This window comes from Heloderma suspectum, chromosome 7 (genome assembly GCF_057233095.1).
Source record: "Heloderma suspectum isolate Gila_16-S chromosome 7, 16-S_ref, whole genome shotgun sequence".
NCBI classification, from domain to species: Eukaryota; Metazoa; Chordata; class Lepidosauria; order Squamata; family Helodermatidae; genus Heloderma; species Heloderma suspectum.
Window position 1 is genome coordinate 15,077,998 of NC_139464.1, and position 26,298 is coordinate 15,104,295.

The 26,298-nt window shown below is 39.4% G+C and overlaps 1 protein-coding gene across 10 annotated transcripts in view; it reads right to left on the bottom strand.

Annotated features, from left to right (window-relative positions):
• Positions 1 to 26,298, bottom strand: part of C2CD5 (C2 calcium dependent domain containing 5) — a 124,106-nt gene that overhangs the window by 56,147 nt on the left and 41,661 nt on the right. For 9 of the 10 annotated variants that reach the window (XR_014784232.1, XM_084809150.1, XM_084809151.1 and 6 more), the window contains exons 8-9: positions 21,264 to 21,349; positions 15,253 to 15,361 (exon numbers count right to left, since the gene is read on the bottom strand). Coding sequence is in view for 9 of the 10 variants with exons in the window: in XM_084809150.1 (XP_084665276.1) it covers positions 15,253 to 15,361; positions 21,264 to 21,349 (195 nt within the window). In the remaining variant the exon portion in view is untranslated. Of the gene's footprint in view, positions 1 to 15,252; positions 15,362 to 20,471; positions 20,505 to 21,263; positions 21,350 to 24,861; positions 25,054 to 26,298 lie in introns of all 10 variants that reach the window. The other variant, XM_084809158.1, reaches the window with a different exon arrangement.

The following is a 26,298-nucleotide window of genomic DNA, read 5'->3' on the forward strand; positions in this document are numbered from 1 at the left end:
TAGCTTGTGGCTTGTCCAGTGGGGATGCCTTCTAATACGCTAAGGGTGCAATCCTATGCATGTTTAAACAGAAACAAGTTTAGGCAGCATGGCTGGCTGAGGAATGCTGTGAGTTGTAGGACTTCTTCTGTCTAAACATGCATAGGATTATATCCTAAGGATATCCAGTTCTGAATAAGACTACTTATGCAGACATACAGACAGGAATATGCTTAACCCGTCCCACACTGAAAAAAAGCCGAAACTAAGTGGGAATCAAAAACAAGAGACAGGTGTTTCAGAAGACCTCTTTGGCCACATTGTTATCATACTGTTTAAAATGTACGTACATAATCTGCACCTCAAAGAAAACATTCATGGTGATGTATTTGCCTACTGCTCTAGTACTATCCTTGCAATGCTTGTGTTTACATCACTCATATTCTGTATTACTGTGATGGAAAAGCAATAACACATTTGCTGGCATAGTGAGTCTTGGGACTGGTCCATTAGCTACAAAAAAACTGTGTAACTTGTTTTTGCCCAAAGACTGAAATGTGTAGCAGATACCTAAAGGAAGCAACGTGCTCATTGCCATCACTGCTTGCCATGCTGGATCACTGGGTAGGCAAACAGGTTTGCAAGTCGCACCCCCTTCCTGGACTGCCATCTTTTACTATTTATTTTATTTATTTACAACATCTGTATACCGCTCCATATCTAAAACAGATTCCGGAGCGGTGCCATCTTCCCTATTCTCTAGTCTGGTGCAGACAAGGCAAGGCTTGCAGTTCATATCCCAGGGTGGGGGAACCTACAACTCTCCACATGTTAGACTACAACTCCCATCATCCTGACCATTGACCATGCTGGCTGGAGCTGATAGTTGTAGTCCAACAACATCTGGAGGGCCACAGGTTCCCAACCCGCTTTATCCAAGCTACAGATCCTATTCCTGACCCATGTAGCCTTGCACTGTCACCATGGGCCAGTTTTCCAAGGGTGGGGGGGCTTTCTAGGGCAAAGGCCTTGGGAGGTTAGATACAGTTCAATACTTTCCCTTTTTAGTGCATTTTGGGTGGTGCAGGTTTTGCTTGAGACAAACTAGGATGCATGGTGGGTGTCTGACAGGGAAAAGATTTCCCTAACCTTGTATTGCAGGCTTCAAATCTGATATGCTGAGAACCAAGGCAACAATCTGGAGGACTGGGTGGTAAGTTCCTCACAGCTTTCAACTTTCCCCCTCCCTAACAGCAGCCCTGTACACTGCTCAAAAGGCGACTTTTGAAAATTGTGAGAATTTAAAAAGCATTCTAATGAAGCAGCATGGGGAGCTGCTGTTTGAGAATAAAAATAAGCTCCATTAAGATTTCATAATTCCTTAAACATACCTAATGGAGTACTGAGGATAGAGGCCAAAAAAATCTAGGTTTGCAAAAACACTCACCAGGGTTATAATAAAACTTCTTTTTTTGTTACAAAGTAATGAAAAAGATAAAACTGCAGCATAGAAACAGAGAAATACCTTTAAGAGTTTTTCCTAGAACTGGGTGGGGAGGGAGGACAAAATCTTTTAAAAAGAATGAACGTAGATATCCTCCAAACTTTGTCATAAAATATGCAATGATCCATGCTAAGAAAACGTTAAGATTATTATTGTCAAGATCCAAGTGTCAGCTACCTGGCACTGGAAGTTCCCCCATTACATTCCTCAAGTATGACAACCGTGTAGCTGCTCAAAGTACTGCCTGACTTTCTAAATCAACAAGTAGGAATAAAAGATCAGAAAAGCCGACCAGAGAGTATGGGACAGGATGCAAAGAGAAAAAAAATGGGGGAGGGGGAGAGACACAAGGCAAGCAAAAGAAGGAAGAGCAATGAAAATATAAGGAAGAAAATGAAAGTCGCAAACAAGCATTAAAAATAGAAAAGGTTAAGACAGTAAAAGTGCTCGAAAGAAAGAGAGAGAAATAATGCTGAAGGGTCCCAATACTAGTACCCAGCATAAGTTTCTTCAGCAAGAACTAGTGTTCTTTAGTTCAGCGTTTCAGAACAAGAGATGTCCTATTCCTGCTCCCTTTTCAGTGATAAATCATGATGAGCTCCATTCAGAGGTGTCATTTTTGTGTAGGATTCTCACAATACTTGTGATGCTTCACATAATGTTTGTGGCTAGCACATCTGACATTGAAAGGCCACTGAGCTATAGCCACTCAGCTGAAACAGCTGAAAAGCTGAACAGCTGGAAAGCCACACACCTGAAAACCCAGGGAACACTGTGAGATCATGGTTGGATAACTTATAGGTATCCTGCCATGTAGGATCCAACAACAACCAGCCAAACCAATATTCTATCCAGAACCCAAGTAGCTTGCTAGCAATGAAGGACTATAAGGATCACATAACTGATCTTGCTGGGAGCAGGATCAGCTCCACTCTGTTCAGAAAACCAAATGCAAAAGTACAATTTTTAAAAATAAAACAACTACTCTATAGTTTAATATGCTCTCTTAGAAAAGATTTTTTCCCCTTTTCTACAATATTGTAGGTTTATCGGGGGGGGGGGGTGTCCGTCCCCCGGCCAACCAGAAGTTTAATGGAAGAATTTTGCATATATACAGAATGCAGTGCAGAGTCACACACAATATACACACACTTACCTTTGCGTGTTAAAAGATAAAAATGACTTTAATAAAAATCAAGACACCACAACATGGCAAGAAGAGTTCATACAAAACACTGGAATGCAGTGCAATGTGGAGCATTCTATTATTTTTCTGACATATATATTCACAAGCAGCCTTTTCTTGACACATGAGCCACACAATTTCACATGGGGATGCCATCAGAGCATTTACACATTTAAGTAAAGCTGAGGAATTACATAAACAATAGAGGAGTTTGGGGGGAGGGGGGAGCAGCAGGATGGCATGTGTCCAGCACACTCCAGAAGGGTGCTGTCTGTTTTGTTCTGGGCTAAAGCAAAAGCTTAAAGAACTAAGGGTTTGCAAAGCAGATTCAGCAGACAGGAGCCAGAAACGGTGGGTATTTTGGCGCATGCTTGGATCAGGTGACAGTACAGACTGAAAACTATGGCAGCTCACTGAAATGGTTACAGAAAGTAATGGCCCTGGAGTCTAGGTGAAAGCAAAAGGCAAGCATACAGAGCACTCAATCACAAGCTTTTCTAGCAAAAATCTATTCAAGTAAGTTTAGCAGGGGATACCTAAAAACTTTGAGAGGATTTGCATTTAAGTCTCTTGCTGCAATTATAAGAATTTTGCAGGTTTCACTTGATATTTTAAATCTTACAAATTGGTAAGGTGTAAAACAATAATTGTCTTCGGCACTAGAGCTGGAAAGGGACAACGCAGCTGAGAAATTATTGCTTCTAAAAATCAGCTGAAGTCAAGAGACCAATTTCTGTTCACGCACAAGTCAATGGGACTCTCCCCATATGGTTTTAGGATTGTACACTGGCTCCCTGACCATAAGAAGTTCTCTCAGAAATATCTAATTATTTACTAAGACTTCCTAATAAATATGCTTAGGACTGCAACGTATATATTTCATACAACCATAATATTAAAAAGGCAGATTCACCTTTGAGTACCCCAAAATTAAAAATGGAAAGAGAAAAAATATTGCATTACTGCTATCACAAGCCACAAATATTACCAAGGCAGTTACGCTTTGCCTCTGTTTTGACTTCAGTTCTTTCCTGCACAATACAGATTTGACAGTGAACAATCAAGTAACAAAAACACCTTCCTTCTGCTTATTTTCAGGGATCTTCTTTTGAACAGCAAATAAGTTCCTACCCTGCCCATAAAAGTCAGCAGATTTGCATGGTTTTCTGCTGGTGGCAATGGCAGTTCCGAATGCAAGATTCTATTTAAAACTGAACTCATGACTCATTTCATTTAAGTTGAGAATCTTTCAAAGAATAGGAGAGCTTAAATGAATACACTGATACCTAGCTGATCCAACACACATCTTGAAACAACCCCCAAGGACTAAATTTTATCAGGGCATATCAAACAAATCTTATTAATAATTGCCTAAATGACAAAGGCGAATTCCATGTTAGACATAATTAGAAAAGGAATTGAGAATAAAACTGCCAATATCATACTGCCTTCATACAAATCTATGGTGTGACCATACATAGAATACTGTGTACAATTCTGGTCACACCTAAAAAAAGATACTGTAGAGCTGGAAAAAGTACAGAAAAGGGCAACTAAAATGATCAAGGGGCTGGAGCATCTCCCCTATGAAGGAAGGTTACAACAGCTGGGATTGTTTTGCTTGGAAAAAAGGAGGGTAAGGGGAGACATGATAGAGGTGAACAGAATTATGCACGGTGGGGAGAATGTGGACAGGGAGACATTTTTCTCCCTCTCTCAGAATACTAGAACCTGGGGTCATCCTATGAAGCTGATTGGTGGGAGATGCAGGACACATAAAAGGAAGGACATGGCGCATAGTTAAACTCTGGAATTTGCTACCACAACATGTAGTGATGCCCACCAATTTGGAAGGCTTTAAAGGGGGTTAGACAAATTCCTGGATGACTATTAGTAATAATGGCTATATGCTACCTCCAGTATCAGAGGCAGTATGCCTGTGCACACCAGTTGCTGGGAAACATGAGTGGGAGGGTGCTATTGCACTCATGTCCTGCTTGTGGGTTCTGGGCAGACAGCTGGTTGGCCATTGTGTGAACAGAATGCTGGACTAGATGGACCCTTGGTCTGATCCAGCATGGCTCTTCTTATGACATCTTTCTTTTATTTTCTATAAATTCTGCATGCATCCCTGTAACCTGTGTGCATGGAGAGTCTTATGCGGAGAGGTTTCTCTGAAGTTCAGTTGTAATTCTCCTGCCGGCATACTATTGTGTCCAAGTAAGTCATGATGCTTACCTAGAGCATTCTCCAGCACTTTGTTCTTTCCCATGTCCTCAGTTGTGCAGGCTGCTCTTAAGAAAAGCAGTAGCAGAATTGCACCTAGGGATCTGAGGAAAAATGAGCTGCTAGATTCTCTTATGTAACCACTGAAGGGTGGCCTGTTGTGGTTAACTATCTATGGCAGGGTATGTCTGGTACAGTACCAGCACACCTCATGCACTTCTATGGCTTGACAAGAGAAGAGATACAATTAGCCATTCTACACCTTGTTGCCACTGCACACAAAGTACAGGATTCCAGCCTTGGAAAATAAGATAGTCTAAGCTCTGAATCTCTAAGCAAACACAAGAAGTTAAGAATTCCTCCAGAAACCCACAAAATGTCTCCAGCATGATCCTCTTACTAGGGGTAAGCGAGTGGAATACAGCTGATTGCCATTTATGCCAAGCCTGCTTAATCAATCTAAAACCCAGAAACTATCTTTACTTTCATCAGCCTGTTTAAACCTCCCAGCATTTATGTCACAGATGCTAAAAATGTTGGGGGGGGGGGAATGGGGGACAGCAGAGACATAATTGTACAAAATCGTTAAAGCCATTAGCCCTTTGAATAAGTTACAACAGATAAATCCTGGAAGGAGTTAAACAGACAGGGCAATTGACACTTTCACTAGGATAAAACAAACATATAAACTTTCCACACCAGATGGAGCCTCCGTTTCTTTAGGGAGATCTCCCCAAAGACACTTCAGAGAAACCTTAACTTTTACATAGCTTTAAGGATTCCAGTTTTTTTCTTTATCCTCTGAAATGAATTGTCTGCACTTTATATAAAAGCAATTCAAAGAAAGTTAGATGGGGTAAAAACAGAGCCAAAAACAACATTCCACCTGTCTGGAATTTATATTATTACTATGGGTGTCACCTAAATAAGGAAATATTAATTAATTAAATGGATTAAATCTGTATAGAAGCAAAATAGTTCTAAAGAAAATATTCATGGAAGTAGAGCACTGTCTCTTACACAATGGGCAGGAATCAGCATCTAACTAATTTTTCTTATGGGGACTACAATGGAAATGCCTGTAGCTCATAAAGTGTAATAGCTTAGGCAATCTATACCGTTAAGTTATACCTTTTATTTCTATATTAAACTGAACAATATCTAAGAAGTCTACAGGTTCAGTACCTATACAGTGAGAATCTCTCTTGGCCATTTTTACCTATATGTTTCTTGCCAAGCCTTTCTCATTTCAAACTACTACTCTGTACAATTCAACAGGACCTACATAACGAGAAGGTGGCTACTGACTGATATTCATCAGCCATATGTTCCAAGTTAAGAGATGTTTGATAAGCCAGGCTAAGCAGGTGTTCATCTGGATGAGAACCAAGTATGAATTACTCTATTATGAAGTTATTAACCCCACTAACAGTCAAGCAGCCCGCTAGCAGCACGTTCGACAACATTGTATCAGATATTACTGGTTTGCCACTACCAGTATTATCTGGAATGAGCAAGCCTCTGTAAGCTATCTTAAGACAAAATCTAGCTCTGCCAACTATGCAGAGATGAACAGGTATATTTAGCTAATTTAGCACTAAAAATGTTGCTATTTCAGTGAGCCATTATGGTCATTGAGCCAGATCTTGAATAGAGCATCTATAAAGTTTCTTTAGGAAGATGCTAACTGGAGTTCTGCTATGCTAATGTCATTTTTTTTAATCTATGGAATAGAATGACTTTAGGGCCTAACAGAATAATTATGCACAAAATTGTGTAAAAGAAGTTATGTGGCTTCCCTATATATTTGTTTTTTAAAAGCTTTACATCTACAGGCTGATTACAAACAAAAGTATTCATCCCTATGAGACCAAATCGCCAGAAAATTTTCAGTTTAAGGGAGGCATACAGGCTTTCCACTCATGATTTTGATACTGTGGATTTGAAACTTATTTGCTAACAAAATGACACTGCCTACTGCATGCTTTCTCTTTTCTACATGGCATATAGTGCTGTTAAAAAGTGCTCTGCCCACAAAGAGTCCCACGCTGTCTCTATCCAGCAATGAAGTTATCATTTCTATAAAAAATTAAGGAAACAATAAATGGGATTTATAAGTTTGTAGCAGTTTCTAATTACAATCGAAACTGTGACATTCTAAAATCATTTTCTCTGCACACAACTCTCTAAAAGCATCAGACAGACCCAGTTATGCATATGCTTAGGGGCAATGGGGAATCGACGTGTAAATATTTAAAACACTGAAGTTTCCCATCAGAAATAGCAGATTTTGAAGTTCTTATACGAAAGGCAGTAGGAAGACAGTTAACCAGAGGAAGACAGCAACCCAGGAGTAAGCCTCATCGAAATCCATGGGACTTATTCCAGAGTAAACATACATACTCTGTGCTGTTAACCCCTTTCTTGCTGAGGCTCACAAAAATAATACGAGGGAAGTCATTTTTATCTCATTTTACATTTAGGAAACAATAATCTGCCCACACTGATTTATGATTGATGTTCTCTCATATTGGGTTTGATATAGTGTGGGGATTCTTCAGATTTAATTCAAGACAGAGACCAGGACCCAGACAACCATGGGCAATATTCCACACAGACACCAGGACTTGTTCAATACCCCAATTTGACTGAATGTGATTTGTGATCACATGTCACAAAACATTGCTCCTGGAGCTGAAGAACTCCCCAAGTCAGCATTCCATGCAGCCTGAAGTATTACAGCTAGATGGGGGTGGGAATCAGCAATTCCCATGGGCATAAGCGAAAGCACAGATGCTCTTCAGACGCTGCCAGAGCACTTTACCAACTGCACAATAATGAAAGAGCAACCTAGATTAGATTATATATCCGACCTCAGTACACTAATATGTGCCCTCTATATTCAGGGTCATTCCCCAAGACCACTGGAAAATGTGTTTTCTGATAGAAGACTTTACATCATATACAGCATTCAAAACTAGCTCCCAATTGCTCCTATTCCCTCCTTCATGAGTTTGTATACTCTCCCCATAGCTCCCCATTACTGAATTCTGATCCAGCTCAAGACCAAAAAATTCTAGGAAACACTTCCAGATGTAAGGCTTTCTATTTAATACTCACTGAAGTCAATATGAAACCTTGTCACTGTGTTAAATAAGCTTTAAACTTAACTGAAACATTTGCCATCCTGAATCATATCCTACTGCCAACATTAATCAAATCCTACTGCCAACATTTGCCATCCTGAATCATATCCTACTGCTCACAATTACAGTGAAAACTGCAGTATAGAATCATAGAACCACAGAATTGTAGGGTTGGAAGGGACCTATAAGACCATCAAGTCCAACACCCTGCTCAATGCAGGAATCCAAGTCAAAGCATCCCTGACAGATGGCTGTCTAGATTCATCCTGAATCCCTCCAGTGTGGGAGAGCCCACTACCTCCCTAGGTAATTGGTTCCATTGTCATATTGCTCTCACAGTCAGGAAGTTTTTCCTGATGTTCAGTTGGAATCTGGCTTCCTGTAACTTCAGCCCATTCTTCCGTGTCCTGCATTCTGGGATGATCGAGAAGAGATCTTGGCCTTCCTCCCTGTGACAACCTTTCAAGTACTTGAAGAGTGCTATCCTATCTCTCCTGAGTCTTCTCTTCTCAAGGCTAAACATGCCCAGTTCTTTCAGTCTCTCTTCATAGGGCTTTGTTTCCAGTCCCCTGATCATCTTTGTTGCCCTCCTCTGAACCCTCTCCAGCTTGTCTGCATCCTTCTTAAAGTATGGTGCCCAGAACTGGGCACAGTACTCAAGATGAGGCCTAAACAGGGCTGAGTGGAGGTGAACTAGTACTTCCCGGGATTTGGAAGCTATGCTTCTATTAATGCAGCCCAAAATAGCATTTGCCTTCTTTGCAGCCACATCACATCGTTGGCTCATATTCAGCTTGTAATCTACAACAATTCCAAGATCCTTCTCGCTTGTATTGTTGTTGAGCCAAGTATCCCCTATCTTGTAACTGTGCATTTGGTTTCTTTTTCCTAGGTGCAGAACTTGGCATTTCCCCCTATGAAATGTCATTCTGTTGTTTTCTGCCCAGCGCTCCAGTCTATCCAGATCACTTTGAATTTTGTTTCTGGCTTCGAAGGTATTAGCTATCCTGCCCAATTTTGTGTCATCTGCAAATATAATCAGCATTCCCTGCACCTCCTCCTCCAAGTCATTAATAAAAATGTTGAAGAGCACTGGGCCCAGGACTGAGCCCTGCGGTACCCCACTCGTTACCTCTCCCCAGTTTGAGAAGATCCCATTGATAAGCACTCTTTGAGTCTGATCCTGTAGCCAACTGTGGATCCACCTGATAGTTGTTTCATCTAGCCCACTTTTAGCTAGTTGTGACAGATGCTTCTTGAAATCCACATGGCTTAAGCTCATGGAACTATCTCCAAGGCTACATCCCAAATGAATATCTGGGGGGGGGGGGGGATTACTTATGAAATAGAGAGCTACAATTACTTAATTTAAGGAGAAGTTAATTATAGTTCCATGATGCAAAGGGTCAAACTATTTTTTTAAACTGTAATACATGCCTAAATAATAAAAGGTCAATATAAGTTGGAAATAAAACTATTCCTCAAAATTACACACATTACAGAAAAATGCAGAGACAGAAACAAGAGACAGAAGAGGAAGATCAAACCACAGTAAAGGAAACTCTGTGGAGTCTAATAGATTGAAGAAAAATTGTTCAAGGACCGTTAATGTTTACACCAAGTTATTTCTGTAACTCTGCCAAGGTCCATTAGACCTTGGTCTATCTACCATCTAAATTACAGTTTTAAGCAAGCTTTCTAAGTTTCCTTTCAAAAACTCAACTAACCATCCCAGTTCCTTTCCAGTGGTCCCCTCTGAAACCAATTTATAGAGCATATGGGAGAAATATTAGGAATGAACGGAACACAATGAATTGCTTTCTTTTCAAATGCTCTTTACTGCCTTATTAATTTTACTGAAACAATGAAGAATATTACAATGATAGATTCATCAGCTTCCAAATCAATATAACTGGGGAACCCAATCAACAGGACTGAAAATTAGGCTAATGAGGACAGGAAAAGACCAGGCCAGGAAATTCATGCCATCAGCTCCTGAAGAGACCACTAATGAATCACCTGAGAGAACTCTGCTATTGTTTCCATCTTTATTCATTTTTATTACTTTAAATTGAATGCATTGGGATATACATCAGTAAATAAATGGCTCACAATGGCATATGAATCCAGTGTCACATGATTTATCCCTGACTGAAATGTAATGAAACAACATTTGACTTAAAAGGAGCAAACACAAAAAATTAACATACAGAAGATTCTTTGTCAATCTTTGTACAACAAAGCAAAACCCCTATTTTAAGAAGTATTTTAAAAAAGCATAATAAAAGAAAGCCAAAGATCATGGAAGATATATTGGAATTCACTCTGGACTTGTCAGCCTGGTGCCTTTGCTGCAGCACTCATGCAGCTTTCGCCAGAAAAAGACATTTCGCGCTGGTGTTCCTGAGATTTGGAATGGTCAAGGAGCACCCCGACTGTTTCAGCAGGGGTCCAGATCTGTTGTAGAACCCTCTTTTTGGGGGGCGCATATTGCAAATCATATAGATGTGCCTATTTTGTTTTCCAGATGAAAACTATGCCTTCTCACATAGGCAAACAGCCCAGAAGCAGAAAAGAAGACTGAAATGACGAAAAAAGAGAATATATTTAATCTAGGATGGAGTCAAGGGAACAAAAGGAGAATGAATGAAGAAAATAAAGAAGACTGGAAGAGCAAAGCTCTTGTGAGGTAAGTAGGAGAGACTTAAAGAGCAATGAAGGAAAGCTCTGTCCTGGGTGAAGGCAGGGAACTTGCTGGGGAGGAGGAGCCAGGACGGAGGAACTAGGCAAAAAGCTTGGTCATGTGATCCCTGCCTTGCCCTGGGTGGTGGTGGGGCATAACCCATGTGGATGCCTCCTGCTCGAACAAGCAACAGTTGATTCCTGTGCGTGCATGTACACAGACTAAATAGGAAGGATTGTGTCTGTGCTTTCTGAATATGTTTGTGGAACTAAAGCCTTTCCAGCTATACTCCCTTTCACGGGAACTACCTTCATGGGAACTACTAAACATTCAATTACATTATACAACTACGGAAAAGTACATACACACTATACATTTCTTCACCATTCAAACATTTGAGTTGCACTTCCTTCCTTTTCTAGACCCTCTGCTATCTGTTCCCTCCCTCTATTTCCATTATATGTTATATAAAGTTATATGACTTTGCAGCATACAGGTGGTTTTCACGTAAGTCTGAATTATGTGGCTTTGTAATTTGGCTTTTGCTGTATTTCCACTTCATTCTTCAGCTGACCAGTACTTCTGGGTCATTTCAAAATTAAGTGACCCATATTAAATCAAGAGAATATATTAAAACCTCTCACAAAATCCGCCCCCTCCCCCAAAAAACAGCAGGAAGAAGAACTAAACCACAACCCCAATCTCCCTCAGTCCTCAAATGCTTGTTGGAACAAAAACCATCTTAGCCTGCTTTCAAAGGGCTTCACAATAGATGCAGCCACGTCAGTCTCTTGGGAGAGGGCATTCCATACTGAAGGGCCATACAGAAATAACCCTACTTCTAGTAGAGGAGAGACTAGCTTCCACAAATGACAGAACTTGGAACAGGATCCCATTAGATTATATGAGTGTACAGGGACTGGGGCTCTCAAGGAACTTAATAGGATTTCATTTCATAGTAGGGATTAAATGTTCTGAAAATTAAAAAAATATTTAGGTTTCAAGATTAAAAAGAATTAAAATTTGTAATATTAACTTGGTAATGATCTAAGGTATTTCTAAAATGACTTCACTGAGCTGCCATAATTTCTGTCAGCGTATATAGTACTGAATGACTCATAAAATACCTGCATTGAAACTATTCCAGTCTAGCAGTTTGTATGATCTTGTGTTACCCATAATTCCGACAAAGGCTGAGTTCAAAACAGCAAATTAGTAGATCAGTTATAGCAGCAGAATAGTGAAAGGGAAAAAAATGAACACACTACAAGAACACAACTGATAACACCACTCCACAGGAACTGGAAAGACACAGACAGCAAAGTTAATAAGAGACTGAAAATAGAAAGAGATGGGCAGAAGGAGCATGCCATATTAATCTAGCTAGATTGATCAAGTTAAAAGAGAGATTAAAACAATTACCAATATAATTTTCAGTAGTTCTTTGCTACATTTCCCTACTTATTCAGCTGGGAGTTTATGCATTTCCTACTCATAGTGTAATATTTTAGTTAATATTATTTTGCCTGAAATGCCATCATTAACATGTTTATTTTTAAAGAAAGGTAGGAAGTAGCAGTTTATGTTGCTTTATTTTTCTGAGAAAGAGAAGACATAAGGATAATATTTTGTATAACAAATGTTAATGGTTTATCAACATAAGCATCTCTCATCAGCTTTCCCACTGCATTCTCAAACATTCCTCAGTAAAAATAAAATGGGGGTATTATAGGAAATTAAATCGAAAAAGCTTCCAGTAGAGCCAACTACATGTGGCAGCGGGGGGGGGGGGGGGAGGTAGTTTGAATGGGTGGAAGGCTCTAAAAGCACAGCATTTGGCATATACTTCACAGTCTCTAGACCAGGTCCAGGACCATGTGTGCAACCTGGAGAGCCATATGCAGGGAACTGTTCCCCTGGCAGCTGCCTCTTGCATGTGAACTCGGTGTGGGCCACACAAATAAAAACTGTAACTGCGTTTGGACAAGGGCATGTCCTTACTGGATATGGGCAAAAGGGTGATCTTGTCTTATTTGGAAAGTATCCATTCTGGGCATGAAGAGAGGGACGTTTTGGAAGTGGGAAGTCCTCTTCCTTGAGAAGTTGGAGGCAGGAAACAGTCTTGTCTGAGGGAGGGGGCTCCCAAATGTCCATCTGGAACAGCAAAGGCTTCACATACAACTTCAACAGGGGAAAACAAAGAAAACAGAAGATCTTATCTAGAATCCAGTTGGAATGAAATTTCTCTCTGCTCCTTCTCAAAATGGAGATTTACCAGGTAAGACAAAATCTCCTCTTTGGACATGAATAGAGGAACCTTCCAAAGATTATGACAAGCAACCATATTGGTTGCTGAGGTTCACAAAGAAAATCTAAAAGGCATCCAGCACAGCATTTGCTACAAAGGATAAGGCCAAGGATAACTCTCAAGACCATTAAGAAGAGGTTTATCAGAAGTGATGCTGCTAACTAATTAGCCCAGAGAAACACTGCCCTATCAAAAAGTGGAAGATGCAGTACATGCCTTGACAGCAGACGCCAAAACATAAAGGTTCCTCTAATGGAGGTAGCTTCCTTCCTTCTAACATTTGCTTTGTTAGGAGGCTCATCACAATCAATTTAAACTGCCACGGAAGCAGACAAGACAACCACAGAAGCATCCACCACAGGGACTAGTAGAAGATCAGAGATGTTATCAGGGAAAGTGCACAACTGGCTTGTCAGTTTGTTTGCTGTTTTTGCACCCAGTGGAGATTTCCATTTGAATCAGCAACTGGTCAAAACATGGCTAGAAAGAGATGAGGAAATGACAGGGTAGAACTAGGCAAGACTTTGGTTATCCTAAGAAACTGGGAAGTAAAAGGACTGTCCTGGGTTCCACTACATTACTGAGAAGCTTCTCAAAGTACTCTTGGGGGAAGCACCTACCTCATTTGATACTCATGTGTTCAGTAGTACTGGAACCAGAGAGATCACCCCTTTCATTTGGCATATGTGGAGTCCCAGGTGCTTCCAGATAAGGCTTTTATTGTGCAATAACACTGCCTCATTTACACAATATAACAGGGGATCCATACAAAGTTGTCTTGAATTCATAAGCTTCACAGGTTTTCCCACTGCTTCTGCAATGTTTTTTCTTACCAGGAAAATACCCATTAAGGAGGAAAAGATAGAATAGCTGCAGAACATACTTTAGATTTGTAGCTCTAGGAGCTCTTCATCTGGAATCACCCCACTGTATCAACAGGAGCTGTCCCACTACCCCACTGCCAGAGGCTTCTTTACTGAGGAAGCGAAAGGGTTTTGAACTGCTCCTATTATATGCATGGGAGCCATGCAACATTAGAATTAGGGAAAGGTCCACACAGTCGTATCTTTCCCTTGACTATCCAACCTCCAGTAGCACTCCCTAGAGCAGAAACAGTAATCGGGGGATGGAAAGCTAGAGGTAGAGCATTCCTTTTGCTTTTATATTTACAATTGGATTTGTGGCACGAATGGCACTTCCTCCTTCTTGAAGATGTACAAAACATACATATTTCCCAGTTCCACAAGGATCCCCGGACTGCTCTAATCAGCAGGAGGTGATTGCGGCCCCTGTTGCACAGAACTAAAGAAATTGAAATCTGTGGCATAGCTGAGGCTACTGCAGAAAGCTCAGCATGAGCTCCTGGATGAGGGATGGCAATGCCACCAAAACGGCTATACATTTAATCTATTCTAGAAAAAGCAGAGTGGAATGTTTCTCTACGGAAGTAGGCAAGGGAATTCTTCCCTCTAGATCCCCAACAGTAACCCATCTTTTGGTCACTCTCTGAATTCGTCTTTAATCAGTGGGATACCTGCAATACGAAACTATACCGTTTTCCATCTTAACTAAAGCCCAGATGGAGAAGGATTAGATTGGAAAATGGTCAGAAAGAAGAGCGCTAACACAGTCTCCCTAGCAGGAACTGACTGTGGGTTGGGAACCCACCATCTCTAATAAGGTCATTTTTAACTTCCTGCCTCCAACCGGCTGAGGAAAGGAACTTCCCACTTCCAAAAATGTCTCTTTGCTCATTCTCAAATAATATTTTAGGGTGACCTTGGGCTATTTTAGGGATTTTTTCTCAATTTAAAATCATTTTTTTAAAGAAAGAAGTAGACTTGCTGCATTTGTCAGTTTAGGTTGTGGAACAATCTTTTATAGCTAACTGCTGAAGATTTAAGAACTACCATAAAGAAAATTTTAGAAGTTTGCACTTAAACACTTTGTCTTAAGATCTAGTAAGATTTACAATTTCAGAATCTTGATACAAAATTTAAAACATACAGTTTTGTAAATGACTCTGGTGCTGTATCATTGGAATTAAATAGCTCAATGACACTAAAAGTATTACAAGGAAGCAGTTGCAAAAAAAGGCCTTGCTAAAAGTTGTTTATTTAACCGCGAAACATTTTTCAAGCTCTTACCTCCAATAAATATAAATATACAGAGAGCCAAAGTCACAACAAAGACATAGTAAGATTTATTCTTGTAACGTACCAGGATTGTGGATACGATCCAAGAGCTTCACTGAGCGGGCGCTGACAACACCGCCTACATGGAGAAGGAAGCCTGAAGGAAAGGCCGTCAAAGTAAAAAAAGGAAATTCCTGTTCCAATTAAAAGAAAAAAAGAAATTACAGTTGACTTTATGAGCTTGATCTCTTACTTGCCAATCAACATGCAAGGATCTCTTGAAACACAAGCAAAGCAGAAAAGTTGGCAAAATGCTCCCTTAAGATTTACACACTATGCATTGAACAAGCAAAATGTATGCCATCCACAGACCCAACACGCTGTGGGGTTAGCAGACATCTCAAAAGCAGTTAAGACACTACTTTCCCCCTTCATAATGCTGCTCCTGGACAGGGATGTTAACTATATATTGTGACACTAGAATCTTAAAGATCATCAAGGATAGATCCTTCTGGACTCAATAAAATTTACTAGTGAGTGCACTAATGGGAAGAAAGACACTGTAGAAATATATTATTATTAGGTGACCTAGTCCCTGATCCTATCCCTATTTACTTGGAAGTCTTACATACTACCTTTCCTAGGGAGTTCAAGGCAGTGTTATTAATTATTATTGTTCAAACTGCAAGTAGGTTCCACTGAAATCAGTGGGACTCACTTCCTAGTAAGCATTCATAGAACTGGGCTCCTAGCATCATATATTCTCTATCTTTGTTGTAGCAGTTAAGGGCAAACAGTCTTTATTTTCACCTCATAAAGAAAAGCATGGTGTGCAACGACTTTGCAATTTTTCTGCAGAAATAGCATCCCAAAGAATCACAATACTACAGCCATTAAAACACTAGTGGCTGTTTTAATGGATGCCGAACAGCTTTTTTCTGCTTTGTGGTGGGAAATATGTACAAATATTGAATCTATGGTCTAATAAAGTCATCCTCAAGTTTTCCCTTAACTTTAGTCAGCTCATATCACAGAGGCATCATAATCTCAACATCTGTGTTGGTATTTCAACCTGCAACAGCACCCTAATGTTACTGCAGTACCAATATAATGATGTGCCTTGCAGTATTAGGATTATGAGTCATGTCACTGTATCTACGAGATTAGGGTGCTACACTGCTTTGTTCCACTAAGCCAGGGGTGGGGAACCTGAGGACCATGGGCCAAATCCATCCCTCCAAGGCGCCAAATCCAGCCTTCCAAAGTTTCCCAGATGGCCATGCCCCCTTCCCCTTCCTCTGGCCCCACCTCCTTCCCCCCAGTCACTGGTCATTTGGTGGTTTCCTGGCTTTGGTGCAGTGTTTTCCCCACATTCTAAAAGGCTGAAATGACTCTCCTTAGGCTGAGTTACTGGCGATAAGAGCTTTAAACTACAATATGCTGGAATTTTATGTATTTTTATCCCCACCCCTTTTGTCTTTGGCCTGCCCATCACTGGAATGCAGCCCCTGAGAGCTTCTCTGAAATGGAATTCGGCACTCAGCCTGAAAGAGGTTCCCCACACCTGCACTAAGCAGATCCAGAAACACTTGTCAAGGTGGCCTGCCAGAGTAAATTAATATTAAGTCTATCTTGTCAGAATATATTATTGCAAGAAGACTTGTACAGCATTCTCTGACGAGTCTCCTGCCACTGATGTATTTTTTTGGAAGGCAAAGAGCACAATAGCACCCCCTTATACCCATAATCCTTGGTCCTATGGGCAAGTTAAAAGTATTTTGCTTCCATTATTGATTCCTAACACAGCCTGATACACTCAGACATTGGAATAAATCAAATTTGGACAATGTGAATACCATTTCCCTAGGTCCACTAGGTGATTACAGGCTGTAGTTAACATGGACAATGTGAACACCATTTCCTTAGGTCCACTAGGAGATTACAGGCTGTAGTTAACATTTGCATTGCAACCTTAAATTGGATTCATATACATCTGCTTCCCAGACAAAGAGGGTAAAGGAAGGTAAAAGGGCCAGAGCTATACAGAGGCAAGGAAAAGTACAGGCAATAGGAAAGGGATGCTGGGCATGGGCCTAAATACAAAACAAAGGTAGAGGAGGAGCAACATCCTTTCAGACACCACAGGCCAGTGTTCAGACAGATGCAAAAGAAGGCAACCTCATCATCCCAACAATGACCAGAAAACAGAAACTGCTGTGGAAGTGAAGTTATGTCTGATCACAGGGCCAAGGCAGATACTGCTCATCTACAGACACAAACAATTCAGAAGGTAGTATAAAAGAACTGAAACTTTATTTTTTTAAAAATATAGTTTGGCCATGGACAGGGCTGAACTACTTGGGAGATAAAACTGAACCTAAGAAATTCAGATAACAGGAATTCTACTATACCACTTCAGCAAGATTAGGTTTTTGTCTTCAAATGAGGAGGGTCCAAAATGGGTGGCTTGTATTTTTATAATAATGCAAATCTGCCCACAATAATTTATAGCATATGTATGGTGGGAAGGGAGATGGGTTGCCATCTGCCAGTTCTATAGCATCAGTGCAAAAAATAAATGGAATTCATGCAACAATGGCTTATTTCATAATGTTCCAATGGTAAGTGCAAAGGAGTGGAGAAAATAATCACTACCACATCTTCCTATGACACATGACAAGTGACAGATGCCCCTAATTACATATCATAAAGTTCACATTCTGGATTATCTACTGATTCAGTTATATAGCATCAAAATTCTTCCTCAGATAATAAAATCAGTACCGGGCCTGGGGATGGGGGGGTGGGGAAGCCATTAAGAAGCCAAGCACAAACTTCAAAAAACTTCACAAAACCTTCAAAGTGTAGAATTTTCAGCATTTGAGAATATTTTGCAGAGGGGTATGTTGTTGTTTTAACCTAAGTATCTCTATCACATGATTTCTTATGCGATTTTATAACGAGGTGGGAAAAGGGGATAAGAGATCAGAAATGAGAAGGCTAGTTAAAAAAAGAAGTCTCCAATTCTTGTAATTTTAAGACTACATTACTGTAATTTTTCAAGAACTGTATCAAAAACATTTTACAAGTTGAACATTATAGTGAATGCATTTGCGCATAACACTAAACTATGCTTTAGTGCAGGGGTGAGGAACCTCTTTCAGTCTGAGGGCCAAATTCAATTTCAGAGAAGACCTCAAGGGCTGCAGTCCAGTGGTGGGAAGGGCCAAAGGCAAAAAGGGGTAGGGCCAAAATTACAAAAAATACTAAAGATTCTAGGATATTTTAGATTAAAGCTCTTAATGCCTGTAACTAAGGCTTAGGGGAGGCATTTCAACCTTTTAGAATGTAGAAAAACTGCACCAAAGCCAGGAAGTCACAAAACCATCAGTGGTTTGGGGAAAGGTGGTGGGGTCAGGGGAAGCGGGCATGGCTATCCGTGGAACCCCCAGAGGGCCAGATTGGGACCCCAGGAGGGCCAAATTTGGCTGCCAGGCCTGAGGCTGCCACCCCTGTACTAAACATTTGCATCTTGTCATGTTACTGTATTTTATGGTTTTAACTGTTATGAACAGCCCAGAGAGCATTGGCTATTGGGCGGTATAGAAATGAAATAAATAAATAAATAAATAAATATTGGCCGGTACAGAAATGTAATAAATAAATACTATCAATAAAATAAACAAGCCAATTTCAAACCATAGTTTATGAAGCTGGGCTTTTCATTACTAACCACAGCCAATATTAGGCACAGTTTAGGGTTTGGACATAATCCTAAACTATGGTTAATCTAAAATGGAAAGTTTCAACCTCCTCTTTCCAACTGTACAAGAGGAGAGGGGAGCACACGAACCTGAGGTTTATCCATTGTGTGCAAACTGGGCCAATGTATTGACCAACTCTAATTTGGCATTTGGAGGTTGGACTCGATGGCCTTGTAGGCCCCTACTATTCTATTACTATTCTATGATATTCCAGTTCATGTTACTTATTCACCAGTGATTTCTAACTGCTACATAACCCTGTCCTATGATAGTGGATTTTATTTTCATTTGTATCTGGTACTCACGAGTTACATGGTCTCCAAATGTGGAAGTTGGTTTCATAACTAATAACTATGGATCTATCTTTCCTGAATTTCAATTAAAAAGACAGAATAAAGATTGCAAAATACATTTGCATGGGAGACACCCCAAATTCCCCCATGACTGTGCTTTAACATCTCAGCTCAACCTATTTCCTCCAGCTCCTCTTCAAACCACACTAACAAAATTTCAAAAAATGAGCACTAGTACATGAGCACTAGCAAACTTTGATTGTATTATTTCCCACTTGAGAGCTTATTGCAGGCATCTAGGGGGGCATTTTAGAACTGAATTTTGGACTAGATGAACCTTCAGTTCAGAATAACCATTCTCTGTATCATCAGCCATTTCCCTACATGTCTTTGATATATTCCAAGTAGGAAAAGTAACATCAGAATTAGCCCTAGAGATTTTTTTTTATCTCTGTCCTAGCCACATTACTTGCTCATACTATAAGCCCCCCAAACTGGTACAGGCTATAGGTGCAATAAAACACTTCTCCTGCATAACTCATGGAAATCAATGCAGTGGACACAGCAGTGTTGTTGGTGTATTGCACTATAGATGACTAACAAAGAGTTTGATTTGACAGAGGAAAATGGAAGCAGATGTAAAGTTCAACAATATTTCCAAATACCACATAGACCCAAACATACCATCACACATTGTATGCTTATTTATTATGTGTGGAGATTTAAAGTTTTTAAAGCAACATTTTAAGGCTAGACTTTATTTAAAAAATTCTCATTTTATAGTGACTGTTCATTATTTGAACACATTAACTATTAAACACTTTTAAAACAATTTTTTTAAGTATATCAACTGAAACAATGAACCAATACCCCAAAACAAAACATCTAAATCACTAGGGACAGGGGCAGAAGATAAACACTTTTTTGTGTGTTAGTTTATTTTCAAATTAAACACTACAAAACAAGCTATGAACTGCTATTTAAATGAAATGAAAGCTAAAGTAAATGTACAATCATGCGAACTATTGGTTAAGCTGGAGGACCTGGATTTGCTAAATGATCTTAGGAGAAATATTTTTAATTTTGCATATGAAGGATTTGAAAACAAATCTGGTGAAAATATGTTACCAAAAACAAACAACCCCAAATTCCTAAAATAAAAACTCCAAGCTAGAAAAGGTTCTCAAAATAAAGTTAACACAAAGAGAGGGCTTAAAGAAAATGTCACACAAGGATTTGGAACATACCCGCCTTCTACAGAACCTATGAGGCGATCCTCCCTTAGCAATGGGTAACACAAGAAATGAAAAGAGAATCATCCACTTATACAATCTTAATGTTGCTATTCATTTTAGAATTATTCCACATTTTAATGGAGTGTACATATATAGCTCCAAGCATACAATTTTTGGTACAGTCCTCTAAATCCAAGTAAAAATAGGCCTTTAGTGAAGAAACCTGAAATTCACAAAGAGTATCAATTAGGTCCAGGTTCCCAGTTTGGTTTCAGATCCAGTAAACAGAATGAAGTTATAGTTCAAGTTCATATCTAGTTAACGATATGAGCTTAAGGTGTGTGGAGGGAGGTTGTCTCTGCTTTGACACTGCTCCCGAACGAAGATTTAGCTTTTAACATCCTGCGCAGATAACTTTAAGGCTAACTAGAGTCTGATTAAGTAAAAAGGGATACTAAACAGTGCTTGCTCATCCAATTTTGAGAAAGAACGAACATAGACACATACTAGATTTGTACATGATCTGGATGTGCATTTAATTCACCCATCTGAAGTAGAACAAAGATTACATCCCATACAGTTCAGGGTCAAAGTAGGGAGATAACAGTTGTTTAATGAAAAAGGAAATATTAAGCAGCTGATAAAATAAAGTTTCCAAAGTGACTAATTTAAGCTACAATCCTATACTGATTTACGAGGAAGTAAGCACTATCAAATGCAATGGGACTTACTTCTGAGTAGACATGTAGAGGATTGCACTGTCAGACACTCAAGTATAAAACAGAATTATCATGGTTTTCTTACCCTTTGCTCCAGAGCCGACTGAGTTTGTTGTCTTAACAGAGCTTTTAATGGCCCCCCTTCTTTTCCAGCACTCCCACTGCCCATTCCTAAAGGATATCGGCATATAAGTAACAGCTAAATCAAACAATTGAATGATATATATGTATACTAACATTTTACTTAAAAACATGGCACATGTTTGACTACTGCAAATGTAGTCTGAATTATAAAAGCCTAAACTCACAAGAATCAGAAAGCTAAAATAATTTACCTTTATACGAATGACATATATTTGCTGGGGAAAAGATAGGATGCTTCAGCTTTTTTCTAGTTGCAGAGAACCTAATATGTCTTTTTATTTATCCAATACTGTAGAAAGACTTTTAAATGTCAACATGTACAGAAAAGTTTAAAGGGATTTGGTGTAGGTTGGAATAAAGCACTGTGGGTTGCAAGATTTAAATATGGTTTGATATTTAAACCTTGATATTTATCCTTCTCGCTTTTAAACAAATACTTTAGAAGGTTTAAGGTAGATTAACTGTGTTCAAAATATATACATCATTTTGACCTAGTCTGAGATATCTGTTGAATTTTTTTCAATGTATGTAAATATGTGATTTCAAAGGAGAAACAAAATGTCATTTTTAATAATTCTCTTTAGAGTCATGCTGGGTGTTTGGTTTTTTTTTTGTTAAGAATTATAACACTGAAATGTCTCCAGTAACGTATCAGGTAGAAATCTGGTAGAATTCTCTCATGGATAATATTGGGAACTTCAACTAACAGGCTTCTGAGCCTAACTTGCAGAAACAGGCCATCAATCATAGTAAAAATTTCAGTCGGGGTAGGATGAATTGTGGGTTCATTAAAAACAATCATATTAGATGTAAGCTTCAGTGTACCACTGGCTAAAGATTATGCTACTGAGTCCAATATGGACACTCCTGACGTTATTCAAATTATTTATGTACGTCCATTTTTAAAAGTTAGTTCATTTTAGAGCACTCAAAACATTTTGCTCCACAACAGCAGTCTAATGAAGCAGGCTTTTGTGTAGTCCACAAAAGTTTATACCATAAATGTGATAACATTTAAGGTGACAAAAGACTCTGTTGTTTTTGCAGCTGCAAGAGACTAACACAACTAGTAGTCTGAGAAGTCGAATCCTTGTATATTATGACATTGGTTTATAGAAGACCCCTACAAATTTGCACTATATGATAATTAAATTAGTTTATGTACCTGTAAAAACACACACACCTGTAACCACAGATATTTTGTGTTTATAAAGTATAAAGTATTGGTTTTTAAGGCCTAAAGCAGGGGTGGGCAACGTTGGAGGTCTGGGGGTCATTTTCACCTCCTAAAACATCCCCCACCCCTGCAGACCACAGTCTGCCAGGCAAACCCAAACATGATTTTTAAAAAAAGAATTGGGGGAAAATGGTGCCTGAAGCACTCTGGCGTGCCAAAGAGGTTAAATTTAGCATGTATGCAAGCTAAAGTTGATCTTTTTAGCGCTACAGACATCATGTTTTTCCTCGGGGTGTGGGGGCCACACCAGGGGTTTCAGGAACTACATGCAGCCTGCATGTTGCCCACCCCTGGGCTAAAGTATCAAAGACTTTAGGGACATTCTGTATCAATGTTTCCATAATAATGTCATTTAAAATAACTAGTAAGGGTGCAGCTTAGTGGTAGAGCACATGCTTTACATGCAGAAGATCCAAGGTTCAATCCCTGGCATCTCTAGATAGAATAGGGAAAGATTCTGGTCTGAAATCCTGGACAGCCACTGCAAGTCAGTGTAGGCAATACTGAGCTAAATGGACCAATGACCTGATTCAGTGGCTGCGTTCCCACCCAATAATAAGCCATGAATTCTGAGTTATTAAACCATAAACCAGTGGGTAAACAAAGCAGGCAGGGATAGCTTAGTGTGACATCTCATCCCAGAATTATGATCTCTTGTGTCCAAGCAAACCAGGATCATAAATCAGCTTCACACCAAGCCTAGTTTGTTTGGGTGCAATAAACCATAATCCCAGGTTCAGAAGTCATGCTATCCCTACCTGGTTTGTTTACCTGCTTGTGTAAAGAGCAGAGCAAACAGGAGCAAATGGGCTGCATGCATGAGCATGCTGCTTGTTTACAATGTGGTTTAATAAGCTAGAAATTTTGGCTTATCTTTAGATGTGAACACAGCCAGCATAAGGCAACTTCATATGTCCCTAATCCAACCCCCTCATTCAAAAGGCTCGGGTATCTTTATGGGGTATATTTGCTCAAGGACTGTTTCAATGCTGCCTGGTTTTCCTTATACCGACACAGATCAGTCTCGGCAAAATCATTACAATTCCAAAGAAGAAATGTGTGTTCTCTCTCATAGGATGCAATCCACCAGAAACTGCTTCTGGGCAAGCCTCAATGAAACAAACAGGACTTGCACATAAGCACAAGGGTGTTTATAAGACAGAACATCACAGGCACACTTAATATCTCAAATACATATGGACAGCCATAACCCTTACAATTTTAGATATTGATGAAGATACTAATAATCATCCTATGTTAGGCAATAGTCTAATGGATTAAAAATAGAGCAAGTATAAAGAAACTCAGAATTTTATCATCTCATCTAATTTTAAGGTATTTCACAAATTATTACTTTTGTACAAACATCTGAAATATGGCTGAAAATCTGTGAACGCTTGCAAGTTCACAAATGCAAACAATGCAAATGGAAACTGACTTACAAGTGGTTCAACCTATGCTGGTAGTCTACATGCCACTAGTCATTCCCACCTGTTTAAAACTGCCACATCGTAGTATAAGGATAAAAAAAACTTATTTAAGGAAATATTTTTAGCTGCTTTTGGATAAGGAAACAAATATTAGCATCTATATAGTCCCTTTCTGTAATATGAAATCAATCTAATTTTATGTTTTGCAATCAAATCTATCTTACAAGGGACTATACAATACTAAGAATAGAGACAGAAATGGAAAGAAGGCTGTTTGTGGAGATGAAACATATTTCTCTCAAAAAGGGGACAACCAAAACACTAACTATAGACAACAAACACCAACGAAGTTTGCATTTAGCAAAGCAATCTAGTGGAAGAACAGGCAACACAGATGTGCATACTGCAAACATTCAGAATATTTAAAACTGCAGAGACAGTACAGGAAACAAATATGGCTGATGGCCACATGATGGTCAGAGTAATACGTATGACCTGGAGAGGAAGAAGAAGGGTTCGTTCCAATTGAAACAGAGGAACATTTACAAATGGCAGAAAATGAATGACGGTTTTCACCACCTACTGATGAAAAACCAGGCCAATTCTTACTAATGTTTGATGACATTTTTGGAGGGAAGAGGAGAAAAAGCTACGTTATAAAAATGATGACTTTCCTTTTAAATGGTTACTAAACTTTAAAGAAAAAAAATCAAGTTAGGTTGAAAAACCCATTTAGAGAGTAGAATTTTGTAACTGTCATGTAGCCAGCAGTTTTCAGAGTTGGGGCGAGGGGGGAGGTGTTTGCAGAGAAATCATGAGTGCCACTGCAAAGACTACTAAAAACCAGCAAGGCGATTTAAGATTGATCCTACCAGAAGTAGCCAGAAGCAGCTCTTCAGTGAAAGAAACACTTTTCCTCAGAACTGGGTTGACATGGCTAGAGTGAAGAGGGCTAGGGCTAGACCCAGAGAGAAGGAGACAGGGCTGTTTAAGCTGTGGGGAACCACAAGATAGTGTTGGGGAACTGGGAAACAGGAAAATCCTAGGTCCCTGTGGGGAAAGTGCTGTGGAGGGAAACAGTAGAGAAGAGATGGAAGATTTCAGAAAGTGACTAAAAAGAAACGAGAAGGTAGAAAAGCAAAATGAACAGACAACCTAGCAGCATATGAATGAGCTATTAGTGACGTACAATAAATGAGATGACAAATACAGCACTACAATGTGAATGAGGAGCACATTAAAATGATATTTTACTACACTGTTCCTCTTTATTTAAATGGAATGAATGATTTTCAGTTTATTTTTAGAGCCTTAAACATTTAAGGGTAGATCAAAGCTTATATTCAACAACTTTTTAAAAAATAAAGGAGTTCCCATCTTGTCAATTTCCTCCACATATATATTAGGGTAATCACCAAAGTGTTCACTTAGAAAAGCAGCTACCAATGTGTTTATTAGTTAGATTATTCTGCTAGTTGCCAAAAATAGCACAATTCACAACTTAAGACTCTGAACTTGCATCAGCACAGTGCTTTGAAAATCGCATAAGGAGACTCTAATGCTAAACTCCTAATCCCCTATACACAATCTCTGTTGACAGCTAATCTTTGCTGCTGCTGCTGCTTCTTAAACTCATATACACCAAAAATAGATTTAGAAAGACAACACATCATTTTCTCCATTGCTATGTTCTATTTGGTAAAGACATAGACTGGGTTCCTCAGAACTGTTTAGGCTTATGCTTGTACTAGTGGACATTTTTTTTGCTGTCTTTCTTGGAACAGCGATTTAAGATCCACTTTTGAAACTCCTTGAGTTTTTGTCATGCAGTACAGGACAATCTGCTCTTCAAGGAAAAATGTCTGAAGGCCCCTTGGGCTCATGGAACTACTTTCAGAAGCTTGGCTCTAACAAATTGCAAGCAGGACTCTGTGGAATGGGGCTTTCCCACACCTCCTTCCGGCTACAGCACATGAAAAGGATCAGGGGTCTTTGGGAATGGCATGGAATGTGACACTGAGGAGCTGCAGATGAAGGGAAGGAATCAGCAGAAAGTACACCCCCACACACACACATGTGGGCAGAAAGAATTGCATTCTGTCTGCACTATGGTCCCTCTGGCTTCTACCCACCATCTGCAAATTATGCTGTTAGCCTATTGAAATCCCATTGAGATTAATGGGATTTAAGCTTTATGTATGTATGTATGTATTTCTATGCCGCCCAATAGCCGAAGCTCTCTGGGTGGTTCACAAAAATTAAAACCACAAAGCACAGCATAAAACAATATAAAATATGAAAGCTTAAAA